The following is a 19,849-nucleotide window of genomic DNA, read 5'->3' on the forward strand; positions in this document are numbered from 1 at the left end:
AGTGTCCAGCCTGGGCAACTTGATTTGAAGACTTGTGGACTCCAACTCCACTTCAACATGGCTGGCTGGGGAATTCTGGGAGCTGAAGTCCACAAGTGCTATGGTTGCCAAGGTCGGACCCCTTCTGCCCCCCTTCCAGTCTTTTTGCGGGACCAGATCCTAAAGATGTCTTCTCTCAAAAGAGAGGACAGGAAAAAAGTTTTTTTAAGCCTTACTGGAGCATGCTTTCCTGTTTGGCAATTCAAAATAGTGACATGTCAAGGTATGTATGTATGTATGTATGTATGCATGCATGCATGCATGCATTTATTTATTAGACTTATATACCGTTTCATAGGGCTTTCAGCCCTCTCTAAGCGGTTTACAGATTTTTTTTAGCAAATTGAGTCAGCAACTTGCCCCCACAGTCTGGGTCCTCATTTCACCCACCTCGGAAGGATGGAAGGCTGAGTCGACCTTGAGCCGGTGAGATTTGAACCGCTGAACTGCAGATCACAGTCAGCTGAAGTGGCTTGTTCAGTGGAACTTATTCTCAGGTAAGGAATTCATACGTTTGCAGCAAGTCTATGGCTGACCCATAGATTGCACTAAACCAGTATGTGGGTTGTTTGCTTTTAATTTAGCAGGTTAGTCACAATGTTTCATAAATCATGCTTTATGGCTTAGCAACCTGAAGTACCTGTAGTTAAGTCCAGCCCTTGTGTTAAGCCAGTGTTTCCCAACCGTAGGAACTTAAGAAGTGTGAACTTCCACTTCCAGAATTCCCCAGCCAACCCTTCTAAGAGTTGAAGTCCACATTCATTAATGTTCCCGAGGTTGGAAAACACTGTACTGTGTTAAGCCAATATTTTAAACGGTTTTTAAATAAGACACAATGGCTTGCTGCCCTAAATCACATCCTAATATTAATTATTAATAATAATCCATTCAATTTTTAAGGCTGCCTTATCATAAATGATTCCAGTGGCCCCATCATGCACAGAAGCAGAACACATTTAAGCTCAACGTCGCATCTGTAAATCACAGAAGTCTCTGGGGAATTCAGTGGGTTATAAAAACCATAAATAATAAACAAATCTGACCAGTCAATTCCTTTTCTACAGTAATGATTCACCTCTACTATCCCAATACTCCTGTTTATGAAGCTTATTCAGCAGTTAATGCAAGGAGGAGATATTTGAACCCATGTTTTTTTCTGTACATATATATTCAGCTACATTAAATAAATGAAAACTCCCTCTCTTTCCTTTTGAATTCCATATGAAAAACAGCTTCCCTCTATATAGTCGTAAGAAATCTCCTGATCCTAAAAAAATGCATTGTCTTCAGAAACAGCATTTTGACAACACTTCTGGAAAAACTTAAAAAGTATACCAACTCAAAGATAAGGCCAGCTGACTCTGCTGTTGGAATATTCCCATTCAGGCTACTGTCCTGTGCAGAAAAGGAAGAAGGAAACAATTAGAAAAATTTCTAATTATCCAAATTGCAGCTTTCCTGAAACTGGCCTAACAGTTCCTGGAATTTCAGAGCGTTTGCAGAGTGGCTGTACAAATTCATAAAACCACAGCTTCCTGCCTTGGAGTCATGAATGAAATATCTGCACTTTCCTGAGCTTTAAAAGCAGATACAATGATAATCTTTCCCTCCTTTCTTTTAAATCCGCGAGAGAGTTCCTAAATATGAGAAAAGCTTCCAGTGGTTTTCAAAAATCTAAAAATACTAAAGAGTTAAACCAATGTTACAATGACAGCCTTAAAATGATTCACTGAGAAAAATGTTTGCTTTGTGTTGAATTGCAGAATTTTCTGCATCCGTCCACCTAAAATGACTTATCATCTTCAGTAGCAAAAACTCCACCTATAATCAGCAAAAGGACCTCATTGTTTTAAGAATTTATAATTCCTTAAGCAAATAAACTTCAAATGCTGGAAGATTAAAACAATGCAACTCATTACATCATGGAAGGCTGGGAAAACTATATTGTATTTGGTTTTATCTTTCAAGGATGCTACCAATTCTTTATGACACTCCATTGTGAAATCCATTGTGAGACGAAAGTGTAGTGAAAAAAAAAAAGAAACAGTCCCCCTTCTGAGGACTGTGCTGAGAATATGATAGCTTGACTTTTATCTTTTGAGTACTGCACCAGTTGGAGAACCCTATTAATAAATAGGAACTTGCAATGTGCTGTCAAGTAGCAAATAAATAAATACCAGTATCCCCTTTGCAACTGTATTTCATAATAGCTGAGAACAAAAGATACAGACCACAAGATGGTGCTGCATCACCATTCTTTTAACACAGGGAGTTTTGCACGGCAATTTTGTGTGGCATCTTCAAGTTAGTGTTGGCTTCTGGTGATTCCTTGGACAAAAAAGCCCTCTTTAGTTCTTCTGGCAAAATTTTGGAAGTAGGTTTGCTATTGCCTTCTCCCTAGGACTGAGAAAGTTATTGGCCCAAGGCTTTGTTGACACATCTAATGCCAAATCTGAGTTCACACATTGGATTCAACCGTGCTTTGTTTCATGAGACCCAAGTTCTCACAACCTAAATTAAAACAGAACAAACTCCATTTGTTAACCAATTGTGCGAACCCAGGCGGTTATTTGTCCTGCTTCAGCACTTTGCTGGCATAATCTATGTTTTCCCTAGTTTACTTTCAATCTCTTATTTCTTAAAGGTATTTGCTCCTCTCTCACCACAGAGCTACTCTAGGCGGCTTATAAGAATAAAAAGGAAGAAATGAAAAGAGTGTGAAAGGAAGATAACAGAGCAATGAAATAAACAATGAAAAAGAACACAGCCAGAAATGCAATTGCGTGAATACCGAAAAGGAAAGGTGGCCGGGCAGAGAACGAGGGTGGGCGGTGGAATCAGCCATCAATCCAGCAAGCAGATCTTTCGCTCTGCAATGCAGGCAAGAGGCTACTTACTACCTTCAAGCTTTCCAGGGTTTCCCGGTTTACAATTCAGACATGGAGTTGGGAGGGTTTAATCTACACCAGTGTTTCTCAAAGTGGGGAGTTTTCAGATGTGTGGATAGGGAATTCTGGGATTTCGGATCCACACGTCTGGAAAATGCCAAGTTGGAGTGGTCCACATCAACTCTCAATTAGAAGAAGAAAAAGAATTGCGGAGCTGCCTAAAGCCGGCGGTGTATATTCACCCAAATGAGGTTCAAGCAGGAGCTTCCCTTCCAGCGGCAAGCTCCAGCCCCTCCTCCCTGGGATCTTAAGCCACGCCCTCCAGAAGATTTCCGCCCCTCCTCTCGCCTTCCCGAGAAGTTCAGCTCTCGCGAGAACAGCATCGCGGGGAGGGGAGAGAGAAGGAGCCCCAGCCGGAAATGGGCGCTGCGAGAGCCGTGGAAAGCGGATTTCCTTTTCCGCTGGCAACTGGGCGGAAGTAGAAAGCGATCCTGAGGCGGCATGGCGGCGTGTTGGTCCTGGTGTCTCCTCCTGTGTTGGCTGGCTGCCTGGGGCAGCGCGGCGCCGTTAGACGCGGGAAAGAGCAAGGAGACGAATGTTCAAGGTCAGTAGAGGCTCTTGAGGGGGAGAAGGAGGAGGCCTTTGCTTTACACCCTCACTCCCCGTCCTGCCCGCAGACCTTGGGCTCATCGCTTCGCTATGGCGGCTAGGAGGATGGAGGGCTAACGGAAGGGAAATCATCGCATGCTCGTTCCAAAGTGATTGAAGCTATCAGGATGGTCTGTACGGTCCGCCTTCTTTGAAGGACTATACCAGAGGTCTTCAAACTTGGCAACTTTAAGACTTGTGGACTTCAACTCCCAGAATCCTCCAGCCAGCTATCCCACCATGTGCCGAAATTGCCAGGGTTCACTCACAGCGTTGTCAAAATACAACATATATAATAGCTTAATTTCAATATGTGATTGCCTTTCTTGCCTTATTAAGTCAAGCATGCAAATGTATAATAAAACATAGAGATTGGAAATGGCCACACAGCCACTCGAAATAATGCGATCTTGCTGTGATGTCAGCCCAACTCACCTCACAGGATTATTGTAGGAAAAATAGGAGGAAGGAATATGAAATATGTTCTCTACCTTGAGTTGCTTAAAAAAAATTATAAAGGCGGGATGTGAATTAAATGTGGCATGAATGTGTACAACTCACATTGCACTATTAATGAAAGTTCAGTATGAAAATGTTTTGGGCAGTTGTGAGAAAGTTGCTCTCTCACTTTAGAAACCAAAGCATTGGAGATAGGTGCAATTTTATAGGAAAGCACTAACACTGATGACTGGATTCCCTACCAGCAGATAGCAGGGAGGGGAGAGCCCCCAGCAAAATGTTCCCTCCAATTATATACATTTGGCCAATTACATTTGAAGTAGAAAGGTAAAGGTAATCCTAGACGCATGACTACAATTGAATCCCAAATTTATGTTAAGTAAGACATTTGTTAGTGAGTTTTGCTGCCTTTTTATAACTTTTCTTGCCACAGTTGTTAAGCAAATCACTGCAATTATTATATTTGTAACATGGTTCTTAAATGAATCTGGTTTCCCCATTGACTTTGCTTGTCAGAAGGTCTCAAAAGGTTGGATATTGCAACTGTCCTAAATATGAATCAGTTGCCAGCTGTGAATTTTGATCATGTAACCACGGGGATGGCTGTAATTGTGAAAATTATAAGTCACTTTTTTCATTGACATAACTTTGACTAAGTGAACTGTTGTAAGTTGACAACTACCTGTAAAAGGAATGATAGAATTACACTGTAATTCTTCCTCTGGACCACCATGATACCCATTGAAATGACCTCCTTATTATATTTCACCCTTGCAGTGTGAGATTGTCAACATGTCCAATATACTACAGGATTTATATTGCAATCTCCTATTACACCATTCTATTCTTACTTTCTTGAACAGGGGCCTCCAACCTTGGCAACTTTAAGCCCAGCGGAGTTCTGGGACTTGAAGTCCGCCAGGCTTAAAGTTACCAAGGTTGGAGACCCCTGTTCTAGACAGACCGCTGTCTGGTTTATGTTAGCTGTCTCTGGCCCAAGGCCACAGTACTAGGTTATACAAATACTACCTCTAAGCTACCTAAAAGGTTGTACTTAAAAAGGGTGAATATATTCAGCATTATTTTGTAGTTTGCATTACTGTACACCACCACACAGTATTATTATAGCATACAGAATACTTTTTAACTTTAGGTTTTCCACATTGTAGAGTTGTCCAGTGATCACCTACCCTTAACGGAGTTGAGTCAAGGTGCTTCAGAGCCAGACAAAGGTTCTGTAGAAACTGAACCACATCAAGTTATACAAAGTAATGTAAAAAATAGCCAGCAAGAGCCACCCCAGCAAGATTCTGATAAAGCGATGGAAACAGCGAAATCATCCATTGATCACAAAGATTCCCAGCCAGGTGCTATTGGATCCAACCAACCTCAGGAAGACATAGGTAAATCTCAAGGAGATCAGACAGGCACTTCTGGTACATCTTCTCTTCTAAAGTCAAATATTAAGGCATCAGAACAGAGAGAAGACCCATCAATTAAGAACCATAACGCTGGGGTTTCTGCTCAAGACGCTTCTCCAAAATCAGGTCTTGTTCAGCCTAAAAAGATTGAGAAAGGGACAGTTCATTCAGAAGACATTAATGCACTTGTTAAGGAACCAAAACAATCACAGGACCCATCAGTAAAAGACCAGAATCCCCAGTCTGCTCAACAGCCTGGTCCTGCAAAGGTAGATGCTGTTAAAGACACCAAAGGTATGGCAGACATAGATAAACCTAAAGAAGCTAAGACAGAAACATCTGGTGCATCTCTTCCAGAGTTAACTAAGGCGTCAAAGCAGGGAGAGGACCCATCAGTTAAAGGCCCGAACACTCAGCCTGGTGATTCTGCTCAAGAGCCTTCAAAATTAAATCCTGTTCAAACCGGAAACACTCAGAAAGAGAAAGATCACACACAAGAATCTAAGACAGGTGTTTCTCAGCCAGGTGTAAATGTTAAGGAATCAGAACAATCTCCAGGCTTACCAAAAAAAGACCAGAATCCCCAGTCAGTTTCATCTCTTCAAGAACCTGCTTCTGGGAAGATAAATTCTCCTGAAGCCACCAACGTTCAGAAAGACGTAGCTGATAAAGCTATTCCAGAGTCAAAACCGAAGGAACCAAATCAGGGAGAGGAGCCATTAATTAAAGACCCGAATGCTCAAGGCTCTTCGAAATCAAAACCTGCTGATGCCAAAGATGCAGAATCTAAGACAGAGATTTCTGATCAAGATGTTTCTGAACAAGAGACAAATGATGAGGAGTCAAAACAAGCGGAAGACCAGGATCTTCCATTGGATCAACATCCTCAAAAGTTAAATCCTGTGGAATCCCAAAAAAACGAGGAAGAGGTAGTTGACCCTGGAGATGAACAAGAAAAAGGGTTGGGTGATGAACAGAAAAAGAGTGCAAAGCATGAGGAAGAGTCAGAGGGGACACCCAGGAATGGATCTGAAAATAGCCACTTCTTTGCCTACTTGGTGACCACAGCTATTATTGTTGCTGCCCTATACATTGCCTATCATAATAAACGGAAAGTAAGTATTCTGACTAGTTAGTATTGATAATTTTCTATCTGTGTGTCTGTCTGTCCATCCATTTATTTATTTATATCTGTCCATTCTTTGTCTGTCTGCCTGTTCAGCTAGACTGATGATAAAAATGAAAGCTGTTTCCTCAAGGCATCTTTAGCAAAAAGAAATCGTGTAATGTCCTGTAGATAATCTGATTTTAATGAGGCTATTTTAGCCAGGACTTGACTTATTTGTTTTTTTACTGGGTTTTCAAAAATAAAACTCTACCCTCAAAATATATTGGGGTATTGGTTTTGTGGGTGGGGATCATGCTGAGTAAACCATGCTAATGCTATGTAAAGCTTCTAAAAAGCTAGGTATTTTAAAATATGTTCCTTGGCTTTGACTGATACATGCTGCAAACCGTTGTTCATTTTTCTTACCTTGGAAAAGATGTAATTGGTCTATTGGCTGTAGAGAAGCTGTTTCAAGCAACACTCCAATTATGAATTTTTTTCTATATTCTCTGGCGTACTTGATGGGTTATGACTTTGAATCATGTCTTACTTTCTAAGTGAGACTCGATTTCCCCCCCCTTTGGTGTGACATAACTGTTGCTATTTTATAGGTTTTAATATACTATCCGTGCCATCTCTTTTTTTAAGCCTCTGCTGAAATAATGTGCTTTTTTCTAGTTTAATAATTATGACAAGCTGATTTGCTCATTTTAGTGTGATGGTTCAAATTCTTACTGTGGCACACTTATTGATTCTCTTTTCTTCCCTTGCAAAGATTATTGCTTTTGCTCTAGAAGGGAAAAAATCGAAGATAACCCGAAGGCCCAAATCTAGCGACTATCAGCGACTGGATCAAAAGGTAAGTTTTTTCCGCCATGAGCATCAAAACAGCTAAATTTATGGTTTGATTTTTTAAAAAACTTTCTTTAAAGCCACAATCGCTTCTCACAGCTGCTTACAATGATAATATGTGCATCATTATACTTCCATTTTGACCAGCGGTGTCCAACCTTGGTATGTTCCAGCCCTGTGGACTTCAACTCTTGACTGGTTGAGGAATTCTGGAAGTTGAAGTCCACGAGTTTTAAGGCTACCCTGCCTAGGTTGGACACCCAGGAATTAGACATGTTACAGCATGCATGGACTTTTCTAATCCAGTGTTTCTCAACCTTGGCAACTTGAAAATGTCTGGACTTTAACTCCCAGAATTCCCCAGCCAGCGTTCGCTGGCTGGGGAGTTCTGGGAGTTGAAGTCCAGACATCTTCAAGTTGCCAAGGTTGAGAAACACTGTTCTAATCCATATTTCTGATGATATTGCCTTGGGTTTTGCTTTCATTCTTTGGTACTTTATTCCTGGTTAGAATCTACAAGCCTAGATCCATAGTCAGAAGAAATAAGCATTAGGTATGTGCGTTGGAACTTAGCTCATTGGTTCATTCGGAAGAGTTGGGTTTAAAGCTTCAAAAAGACACCTAAAGTGTTGCCTGTTTTTTTTAAAAAAAAAACTCAATCCTCTCTTCTCTGTAATAAAATAATTCTTCGTCCCTTTCTAGTTTGTTATAATTAATAGAGATCTTTCAAACTCATCCAAAATCTGCTTTCACTAGTGGGAACACAAGATCTGTCATGCTCCTGTGTCATCATTAATGTAGCACAGGTAGTCCTCGACCTACAACCAAAATGGAGCCCGGAATTTTGGTCTTAAGTCATTGGGGTTATAAGTCAAGGCACCATGTGACTGGATTCGATTTTAGGACAGTTGTAAACATGGTTGTTAAGCAAAACATTGGTTGTCAAACAAGTCCAGCTTATCCAATGGGCATTTTTGACCTTTTTTCCGCTGGAATACTTCAAAAACCGTAAGACATGACTTTGGGACACCGCAAATGGTCATAAATGTGGACCGGTAGCCAGGTGCATGAAATGTGACCACGGGAGGGTTGTGGCAGAGGACAGGTCAGAAGTAGCCTTTTTGAATCTATTGTAACTTTTGGTCGTCAATTGAGGACTACTTGTAGGAAAAACCAATGAAAATGGTCCTTGTTAACCTACACTATATTGCCAAAAGTATTCGCTCACAACTGAGTCTGATTATGTGGATGGGTGAGCGAATACTTTTGGCCGTGGCATGACAAAACTGCGGTCCACTAAAGCACGCCCGATTAAAGCGCGTACCTGACGTCATCAGCAGCGCGACAAATACGACCGCGGAGAAAAAAGGGCGCTTTAAAAAGTGCTTTTAAAGCAAGACGATTCACGTTAAGGTAAGGGTTAGGGTTAGGTTAAGGGTTAGGGTTAGGGTTAGGTTTAGGGTTAGCGTTAGGTTAAGGGTTAGGATAAGGGTTAGGTTAAGGGTTAGGTTTAGGGTTAGGTTAAAGGTTAGGTTTAGGGTTAGGTTTCGGGGGGTTAGGTTTTGGGGGGTTAGGTTTAGGTTTACGCATTAATTTTAGCTTTACCGCTCACAGCGTGCTTTTTTCATCGCGCTGTGATGACGTCAGGTACGCGGTTTCGTCGAACGCGCTTTAGTCGACGGCGGTTTTGTGGTGGAACCACTTTTGGCAATATAGTGTATATGTAGTTGGGAAGGACCATTTTCTTCCCATTGGTTTTTCAATACCAAGGAATACAATTGAACACCGGGTCTGAACTTGGCAAGCGTTTTGACGTCTCCCTTTGTTTTTCTTCTCCGCAGATCTAAACCCAAACCTTTCTACACGCTCTTGTGTTGCATGAGGACTCGTTTTGAAAACGGCACATAGAAAAAAGGACCATGTCCAGCCTTTTGTCAGGACAGCCTCAGAGCCTGTTGGCTGTGTTATTGTGCCCGGGTGGGGTGGGGTGTTGGGGGGGTAGGCGCAAAATTGCTTTTAATTGTGCACATGCACTTTCTCCATTGCCATGCCTCGTTCCCTCTTTCAAAGCCCTGGACTGTTAATTCCCTTTTCAGTGACTTTCCTGCATTTTTCCTGTTTTTCTCCTGCGCTGTGAAGAAGAACCAATCACTAGAGAGTGGCTCTGTGATTTTCCTCTGAATGATGCGGTACTTACTATCTGTGAAATTGATCGTAAGGAATGTTAAAACGGGGAGGCTGACTTTGTCCCCTCGATTCTGGATGTTAGAATCATAGTCAGTTTCGTGAGCTTGGAGCAGAGTTTATGAAGATTGATTCTTGTCCCTAAAGTGTCTCTTCCACTGAGGCATGCATTGCCTGATGCACTGGTTGAACATTTCCTGTCTTAGACGGCAATATTGAGAAGTGAATATCCTGTACTTCCTATCTTAAGTGTCAATGATCTGTGAAATACCAGAGTTTTAATGCTTGACTTAATACGGCCCAAGTCTTGGTTGATCACTTAGTCAGTCGTTCCTTTTCTGATGCTAGACTGCAGGTAAATGTTTGAAGAAACGTTGACAATCTGAGGACCCAGATTGTTGTTGGGGGCAATATGCTGACTCTGTAAACCGCTTAGAGAGGGCTGAAAGCCCTATGAAGCGGTATATAAGTCTAACTGCTATTGCTATTGTGACCCCACCATGCTCTGAATGCTTAATTCAAGCATTCTCCATGAATTAAGATCTTTCCGATCCTTACCGCCACATTCCCATGATCAATCTCAGAAGGACAACAATCAGTCTGGGGCCGTTGTAACCCATTGCAAATTGCACAAACTACCCAATGGCAAATAGGATCTATTCAGAATCAAAGTCTACCGTTCTGGCAGACACTCATTTTTCAATCCAAGAAAGGAACTGCTTGTGTAAATCTTCCACTGGCCCTTTCCACCCATAGCCAGAGTATTGCATTCTATGTGAAGGGCACAAAAAATAGGAATAGACCCAAGGGTACCATTTATAGAGAGGTTGCAGAAGATGGCAGTTAAAGAGTAGGTGGGGTGCGTATATTCCCCCGTCCCCCATCTGAACTCGGCACTGGTGTTTCTATAATTGCATAGGCAGTCCTGTAATGTGAAGCAGCTTTTTCACATTGTTGCTAGCTTGAATTTGTCCTGTGGCCTTCATAGTCTTTAAGCTGATGTTTTGTATGGCACTAGAAAGCTAAACCTAAGGTCCCTTTTGAGGATTACTTTGATTTTAGTTTCCACTTTCATTTTGGTATGCTTAATAATATCACCCTCAGTGAGAAGCCAAGTTGCCTTTAGTCTTCATCAAATGATAGGACATTCAACCTGGAAGAATCTTTCTGCACTTCTTTTCCGTAACTTCTGCAGGTGGTCACGGAATGGGACAGTCAGTTAGGCTTTATCTGGCAGGCCAAAGCATTCCTGTATAAAATACTTCCTGCCGAGCCGAGGTGGCACAGTGGTTAAATGCAGCACTGCAGGCCACTTCAGCTGACTGTTATCTGCAGTTCGGCGGTTCAAATCTCACCGGCTCAAGGTTGACTCAGCCATCCATCCTTCCGAGGTGGGTAAAATGAGGACCCGGATTGTTGTTGGGGGCAATATGCTGACTCTGTAAACCGCTTAGGGCTGAAAGCCCTATGAAGCGGTATATAAGTCTAACTGCTATTGCTATTGCTGATAGAAATGTCTCCACACCACCCTCAAATTTTTTGGGGCTGTTACTTATCAGCTGTTTGGATCTCAACGTTCAAGTAGTTAGAATTACAGAGAAGCAGTCAAACTGACCTTCCATCATCCAGAAGCTTAGCGTGCAACCTCATTCTAGCTCTTAATTGATTAAATCAGGAAAACGACCTTAGTGCTGGGTGCCCTTTAAATGATATAAATAGGGGAAGTACATTGGTATCTTTGGAAACCCAGCTGCCAGTTTTTGTATGTGGTTAATATGTAACTTGACACGGCAAAGTCAGAAGATCAAGAGTGGGGCGTTTCCAGGCCATAAAATGGCCTTTCTTACCTTGTAACTAGCACATGACTGTCAATCCTAAAATAAAATGTAATTTTCTGAAGTGCAATAGAAACTTTGGATCGAAGTTGTATCACGGGTAGATGGTTTCTGTTGTTGTGCATGACGTGAAAAGTTTTTGTCACTTTCTTAGTTATGAAGGAATTGTTGGAACCTAATAAATTTCGTGGCGTTTTGATTTTAGGCATGAGGTTCAAGTTTAAACAGGTAAAAGCTTCGTTATATTCTTTTGTGTTCAGGTTGTAATTTTTTTTTAATCAGTCCAGTTGAGTTTCATTGCTGGATTTTTCTCTTCCAAATGTCAAAATCAGCTCTCTTCCCTGTTTGAAAGCAGAAGTATGTGTGTGTGTTTTGGAATTGGCCAGCTTAAAAAAAAAATACCTTAAATGTTCAGATTTATTTTTTAATCTTTGTAATCTTAGTGAACAAATAATAAATGGCTACACCACCATTCCTTTTGTGGTCAAAAGACAGTGTCATCATTTCTGCTGGGTCTGCTTGTAAGAGGCTCCACACTGTCTCTTGTTGCTATTGATTCAATGTAGCGCTTCCTACTCAGAGGGCACTCAAGGTGAGTGGTGCTGTATTCATTGAGCCACCCATGCTAAAATCCAGGGTGTAAGAGTACAATGTAGACGCCAGTAGAAGTAAGCAATGTATATATTACAGTAACCCTATCCTAGCAAGACACTCAGGGTGGCATTCAACAACTTCCTTTCTCCCTTTTCAATCTTGTAGGTAAAAAAGATTACCTCTCTCTTCCTGTTCAACCTTATATATTCAGAACAGGGTTCTTTGAAAGAAAGACAGCTCAAACTCTTATAAGAGGCTACCTGGCTATTCAGAGACTTGAATCTTGGACTATTCCAGGACTGTTAACTGTTACCTTTTCTCCGAAGCATAATCTTCCCATTGAATTCCATGTTTTGTCTGTGTGATCATCTTCTTCCTTTGTCAGTGGAAAACTCCTCCTATCAGGCTGAAATGGAGAAGAGGGCAATGCCTAGCCTACCCATCTTCTGGTCATGGAAGTCATGGGACGCGAAGGCATAGGGAAGTGTTCTGACCCCCCCCCCCTTCTCCGTCCAGGAATGAAAGCCAAAAGCCACGTAACTAAAAAGGTTTCTTTTAATCAGTCCAAGCTCTTGTTGGCTGCAAGCCCAAATAAACAAAGATAATTAGCTCTGGCAGAAAGTCCTATAACTCACACCAAAATGCAAACCCGACTTCTCTTATCTCAACCCACTTATCCAAGTTGGCTTCTCTCAGTTTGTGAACGCGAACAAAAACAATCACTAGAACGGGAACGGAACGTTGACTTCTGCCACCAGGGCGTCTCACCAGCAGTCTCTTTATACTCAGGAGAGGATCCCAATGAGCAACAGCTGCTCGCAATCATTTCCTGTAAGTACTCAGTTGTGCCTTCCATCGAGTAACCCTTCGACGGGGTGCATCCTGCAACAACTCCCAAGTGTTTCCCTGAACACTCCCTCTGATCCAATGCTCTGCCGCCACCTGGTGGCCAACGGCTCCTGCCGAGCCACAACAGGGAAGGTACCCCAATTTGATAAATGTAATGCTTCTAGTGAAGAATCCACACCCTCAGTCCTACTTTTGGCACCTGTCCGTCAAAAGGGATCTTAACTTTTTGGGGCATTCCCTTTTAATAGGAAAGTCATGCAGGCCTGGCTTATGGAAGAAGAGAAACAGGTTCCACATGATGAAGATGAACAGAGGTGAAACTAGACATGGATTTAAATGCAGTGAAGGAAAAGGATTTAGCGTAGGTTTTGTTATTGTAAACCTATTTTCTTTTGTTGCCTGACTTACTAAGCAGAGCAAATAACAAAATAAAGGGAAAATATTATTTCCTGATGCCATTCATGCCATATGACTATATTAGCATTTAACTTTGTTTTTCTTATACCCCTGATTCTTTAGGATTGTGTTTAACATTTTTATACAACGACAATGCCAATCTTTTTTTTAAAGAAAACAAAACATTCCAACCATTCATTTGGTTTCTAAGGCTTCCCAGTTGCAAAGCAATTCTAAGACGGCATCCATAGAAGGTACATTAAGCAGCTGTACAACCCCATCTCTCCATCTTCCAAATGTACATTATGGCCCGAAAAGGAACCTTGAATTTCAAGGCCTAGGAAGCAATCCACCCATGCAGGTAGTCCTCAACTCAGGACCACAGTGAAGCCTAGAATTTTGCTTGTCAGTCATTGTCATGAGTCAAGACTGGATTCAAATTCATGTTCATTTTTACAATGGTTATAAAATGAGTCACCACAGTCATAAAGTGAATTGTGTTCCATTCTCCTAAATAGCAGGGTTTTTTTTTTGCTGAAACCCATAAAAATGTTATAAATCACACTCATAACTGGAACGCCACAACTCGTCAGAAATGTGATCATGTGACCACGGAGGGGCATCAGTCATAACTTAGAGGACGGGTCATAAGTAGCTTTCTTAAAGTTCGTTGTAACTTCTTGAGTAGTTAGTTATTAAATGTAACCTGACACTACCTGTACCTTCAGAGAGAGACCCGTTGACATGTTATGCAGCTCCCTTCTCGATCTTCACAATTTACTGTTTTACTTAATTTATTTCAAGAATTTGCATGTCACTCTTCAGTCAAACAGTGGGCAACATGGACACATTCTGTTCCATTTCCTGCAAACAAATGTTGCTCAAAGCATTGGATCCAAAGGGAGGGTGGAATGCATGGGAGAACACAAAGCATCTGTTGACAACTTCAACCAACACACCTTTTCTTAGCATTGTCACAGAGACTGGCAAAAAAAGCCATAGTCTTTAAGCAGTTGCTTACACACAAACACCACCACCACCACTCCTTCAAAGGCAAAGGGTTGTATAATATCCATGCCACTATTATGACTCATATTTTTATTTCCTGTAAGGGTGAGCATTCCTTAAACCATTTCTTTTTTTAAGTAGCAATAGCAATAGCAGTTAGACTTATATACCGCTTCATAGGGCTTTCAGCCCTCTCTAAGCGGTTTACAGAGTCAGCATATTGCCCCCAACAACAATCCGGGTCCTCATTTTACCCACCTCGGAAGGATGGAAGGCTGAGTCAACCCTGAGCCGGTGAGATTTGAACAGTCGAACTGCAGAACTGCAGTCAGCTGAAGTAGCCTGCAGTGCTGCATTTAACCACTGCGCCACCTTGGCTCTGGGGTGGGGAAGTATCCCCATCCTGTTTCTCTCCTAGCGTGGTATGCATGGACACGTTCAGACAACAATACATTAAGGGGTTCTGTAACTGACTACTTGAATGAATTATAATTGGCTGGATCAAAATGCAGCAAGTAAAAAATCAAACTGCCTTATGAACCAACGGCTGAGTTGTATTTTTAGGTTTGGAGTGATCTGGTTAATCCGAGTATTCCCTGTCTTCTTTAAAAGGGTAAACCTCCTCCACCATGTTTGTGACAAAGCAGGGCATCTCTTTTTTGCCCTTATATTTCCTTCCTTTTGCTTCACAATGAAAAGCAACCTTCCAGTTAATCCAAGTCATGAGTGTGGTGGCTTTCAGTTTTCTTTTCTCTCCTTCTAGCACTTCCAGTAATGCTTTGAGAAACATCGATTCCAACTGATTGCTGAAGGAAACATAGCCTGAGCAATTGAGAAAGAGAAAGAAAGATAAGGAGATGTCAAAAGTCCAACGGGACTTTTCTACACTAAGCAAACATGTTAGAGAAGTCTAGTAAAATCTGGACACGCATCTCTTGCCAGTATGTGCCATATCTCAAGAGCCAGGAAATGATAAAGTGCACATTACATGGGAAATTAGTTGTTGTGCAAATAGGGACTTTCTCTTTGGCCAGAGTTAGAGTCCTATTGCGTTTAAATCATGCTGAAAGAGCCATCCAAAATCGTTAAGCCAAAGTAATAAAGTCACGGACAAGCTTTGCATCCCTTTAACAGTGGCTGGGTGAAATCATAAAACGGCTCTAGATCCTAAGTGTTGTTCTATTTGCAATGGAAGGATTGCAACGATTGTCCAGAAGCCTGAAAAATCAAAGAAGAGATTGGCAGCTTCCAAAGATACAACTCTTCTCTGCAAAGAACAATTGAATTGTTCTTAGCGTATCATCCTAATTGATTCGTCCTTTGTCCTTTCATCGTGACAACAAGATCAGCCCTACACAGGGAATGATGGGAAAAATCTGGAAAGGAACTGGTTGCTACTGAAATTCCAGATTTTTACTGTTCACCTCTTCATAAGTATCTGTTCAAGCTATTGCATGCATTTTTGCTGATTCCTGCCCTCCCTGATTATCATTGAATGATAAGACCCCATGGTTACATTAGATTATAAGTTGTGATGGACTAGCAACCATCTGTAATTACGTTTCTCTTGGCCGAGTGCCCTTACTAAGACTCACAAACCAGCTGTTCTCTGGCTGATTGTTTTTTTTTTTTTTTTTTTTTCAAACTCCCAAATGGGTAATTCTCCCCAATCCTGTGCATTTATTTTGAGGTATCTGATTACCTTTGCTGCAAACCTGACCTAGCCTAGGTTTAGGTGGTTAGATTGACATACCTGGGCAGCAAGAAAACATGACAGCAGTATTTTCGGGAATAGACAGGTAATGTGAGAAATAGTCTTCCTCTGGTGCACTGCTATCTGTTTCTACTTGGATGCCATCATCAAATCTCTCTCCGCGGCATGCCTGAAAAACACATGGAAGGCAACAGCTGCTAAATAGCCTTTGTGCACAGCCCTTTGTTTGCTGGATCCACACACCCTGGAGAGTCACTTCAAATTTTCTTATGACTTATTCTATCTAGACCATGAGTGAGAGGTGACACCTTTGCCATTTTCATCTGAATGGGCTAAACTGAAGGAATGAGGATAACAGTTTGCATGAAACTTGCATGCTTTTTAAATAAACAAAGAAATAAATAAATAAACGAAATAGCATTAACTGGAGGACTGGGGCATTAGGGACTTGCCCAGGCAACAAAAATGGATTTCACCCTGTCTTCTCTTGCATAGATTCCCACAACTTGTATTTGCCTTTGGAAAAAATAAACAGTATAACTGAATCGAAGTTTGAACTTTACGCCTGCTGTAAAGGTATCCAGGAAATTACATTAAAGCTAACGTAGACATTAGTTTTTGTGTTGCTGTGTAAGGAGAATTAGAAATACCTTCGCTTTATCTTTTGACATCAGAGTCATTCACGTATGCTAGACATGGCATCAAAAACATTATTTCCGGAATGAGTCATTCGTTTTTTCAAGGGGGTTTCTACAGTTACTGTACATATTGCGGAGGGCAAACCCTGTTCGCAAACTCAGAACTCATGTGCATGTAGAGACAGTTGCCAGCTTTTGGTTGCATAACTTCGAAAGTACTACCTTTGGATCTGAAAATGACTGGAGTCTGGAGTCACGAAATCAAAGTTTTCCAATCTCTATTAATCTCATTGAGGTTATTTCCCTATTAATCTCAAATACATGCAATCAAGAGAGATGTGTAAAGGAAGACTACGTTCTAAGATTTTGTAGTGGTCTTGAAATTATTGCAAGGCTGTGTTTTGCCAAGACCCCTGTCCTATAGGATAAAAAAAAAAAAGAATGAATGGATTTCCCATTCTTCACTGTTTCTGTTTGGATCCAGAACCCCACAGCTCCTACCTGTATGAAGAAGATTTTAGGCGTTGCTGCCAAATGTGGACACCTTTCAGGAGATAAGATCTTATAAATGCGAGTTAGCTTTAATGCTTGTCCTCGGCTATCCATTATGCTGCCTTCTTCTCCGTGGCTTGAGAGGATGCTCACAAAATATTTCCCATGTAGTGCCTGGCTTTCTGCAAAGACACAATTTAAGAAAAGGGTAGCAGAGCTTGCCTCTCAATGAAATATACAAAAAGACACCTAGAAGCACACTCCTAGTGAGCACCAAAAGTACATTGGGGGGGAGCATTGTCTAAGGCAGGTGCCTTCAATAAGTGTGGCAGATTCCCAGAATTCCCCAGCCAGCTTTGCTAAGTTGCCAAGGTAGGAGACCCCTGATGTAAGGTTAAGGTTTACACTTCCAGCAGGTTGGCTTCATGTTTGGGTCTTTATTGTCACTTTAAATGTATATGAATCAGCATACATTAAAATGAAATGTTGTTGCATTCAGCTCTCCAAGGTCTCTTCCAACCCTATTATTCCATGCTCTGCATCGTCATCTCTTATTTTAGTGATGGAAAGGGACCTCCAGGGATCTGTAGTGAAACTGCAGCTATATGGTATCCCTAACCCCTCAGCAACAATGGGTATCTTCCACATCCCTCTTCTAACTATGTCTCACTGATAAGAATACTTTCTTCATGTTTGGCTAAATGTTACAGCTTCTAGATGCCCATCCAGGTCTTAGGCTCACTCTCTAGAGTCAGGGGCATCTATAAAGTGGATCAAAGCAATCCAAAGAGTGGGCAAAACTATAAAATCCAGTCCTCCAACTTTCTGAATGTCCCTGCACATCAGACATTTCTCTCTCTTTTTTTTCCTTATAATGTTGTCAAGGATTATATTAAGGGGGAAGATGAGGTGTATAAGGAGGAGTGGTAAGGGGAGAGAGGAGAAGGAAAAAGGAAGAGGAAGTAGAGTAGAAAATGATGGAGGGAAGACAGGATGCAGAAGAGTCGGAAGTAGAGGAGAGAAGAAGATAAGGAGAGAGGGTGAAGGGGGAAGATGAGGTGTATAAGGAGGAGTGGTAAGGGGAGAGAGTAGAAGGAGAAAGGAAGGGGAAGTAGAGTAGTATGGAAGCGGAAATACACCAATGAGAGGAAGAGTGGGAAGCAGAAGGGAGAAGAAAGGTGGGAAGAGAGGGATAGGAGAGAGGGTAAGGGGGAAGATGAGGATAAGGAGAAGTGGAATATAGAGAGAGGAGAAGGAGAAAGGAAGTAGAGTAGGAAAGGAAGATGGAGGGAAGATAGGAAGTAAGAGAGAGGTAGAAGAAAGAGGTGTATGGAGAGTAGAAGATTTAATAATGGGTGTTAATCTTTTTGGGGCATTGAGAACAAGAGGAACTGATGTAATCATTATTTAATACTATATGATACTGGCTATGTATAGTATACATGTGATTGTATGTTATGAAAATGGAAATAAAAATATGTTTATAAAAAAAATGTTGTCAAGGATTATATTAAACAGATCAAGTCCCAAAAGTACTTTTTCAAGAGGCAACCGGACTTTCTTAGTTTTTCCTTGAAGATGTTTCACTTCTCATCCAAGAATTTTCTTCCGTTCTGACTGAAAGTTCTTGGATGAGAAGCAAAACGTCTTCAAGGAAAAAATAAATAAATCGGATTGCCTCTTGAAAAAGCACTTTTGGGACAACCATGACCTGGATGACTGAGAATCCCCATAAATATTTAAACAGATAAAGGTAATACAAAAAACCATTGTATACATAAGTACATACAGTACATAAAGGTACATATGAAAAAGTGGGGGAAAATATCACTCCTCAAAGAAAAAGAAACTTTCCCCTTCATCCCGTTAGCAACTTATCACTGTCTCTTAAAATACAACCATACCAGGTTGTGTCTTTAAATACAAATGATTTCAGATAAAAGCACGTTTAAATAATTGTAATTAAATGAGAATTGTGGTACATTGAAAGTAAAATACATAAAGATTTTTGATTTAAAATGTACAATTCAATATGAATGAAGTATAAGTAATGATTGTGGAAGAAACGCACGAAATATATTTGTAACCAATCAACACGCTTTCTACAAGATGTAATGAAGGATGATTCTTTTTTGTGTGTTTTTGTTTAATTAAAACAAAAAAACTTAAAAAAAATACAACTTCCTTCCATACTTCAGCCCTTTTTCTATAAACTTACCCCTCGATCATCATCATCATTCATCAGCAAAGACCCAGGAAAGATGACAAAAAATCATATATTTTTATATCTTTATCATAATCAGCCGAATTATGTACAACCTAACTATATAATCCCGCTGTCCATTTAGTCTTAAATCCTCCCCATCCTTCTCTTCCCTGCAGCTCAGACCTTTCTGATGAACAGTAGAACAAACTTTTGGAGGCTCCCCCAGGCTTTGCAACACTTCCATGGAGGGATTTTCAGGTGTACCTTTTTGAGCGTCTCAGTTGCCTTCAACCCAAACGTACCTTGCTCATACACGGCTTCTATTTCTTCGGCTGTCAAATCCCAAAACAATTTCACATCATAATTGCACTTGGAAAGGGCTTTAAAAAGCTTGTCTGCTTCCTTTTTGGCCCCCTCTCTTCGGTTAAGTTCTTCTTCGGCTTGAAAGAACTGATAATTGACAATGATCACAGCTCTGTTCCTTTTGGGGCGAGCCATGCTGCGGAAGCTCCTGAGGT

The 19,849-nt window shown here is 41.1% G+C and overlaps 2 protein-coding genes across 2 annotated transcripts; one reads left to right on the plus strand and one right to left on the minus strand.

Annotated features, from left to right (window-relative positions):
- The first annotated feature begins 3,344 nt into the window (after positions 1-3,344).
- TGOLN2 (trans-golgi network protein 2) lies at positions 3,345-11,906 on the plus strand. Its single transcript, XM_014074123.2, has 4 exons — positions 3,345-3,531; positions 5,204-6,570; positions 7,339-7,422; positions 9,257-11,906. The coding sequence occupies exons 1-4, from the start codon at positions 3,429-3,431 to the stop codon at positions 9,260-9,262; spliced, it is 1,560 nt and encodes a 519-aa protein (XP_013929598.2). The 5' UTR covers positions 3,345-3,428; the 3' UTR covers positions 9,263-11,906.
- Positions 11,907-12,565: 659 nt separating this feature from the next.
- LOC106555302 (caspase-3) lies at positions 12,566-19,849 on the minus strand. The gene is made up of 4 exons (XM_014074124.2): positions 19,634-19,849; positions 17,135-17,307; positions 16,035-16,164; positions 12,566-15,103 (listed from the first exon to the last, which is right to left on the minus strand). Exons 1-4 carry the CDS (start codon positions 19,827-19,829, stop codon positions 14,862-14,864), a joined length of 741 nt encoding a protein of 246 aa, XP_013929599.2. The 5' UTR covers positions 19,830-19,849; the 3' UTR covers positions 12,566-14,861.

This window comes from Thamnophis sirtalis, unplaced genomic scaffold, assembly GCF_051295495.1.
Source record: "Thamnophis sirtalis isolate CommonGarterSnake01/CBP01778 unplaced genomic scaffold, rThaSir2_p1.2 scaffold_2, whole genome shotgun sequence".
Lineage (NCBI taxonomy): Eukaryota > Metazoa > Chordata > Lepidosauria > Squamata > Natricidae > Thamnophis > Thamnophis sirtalis.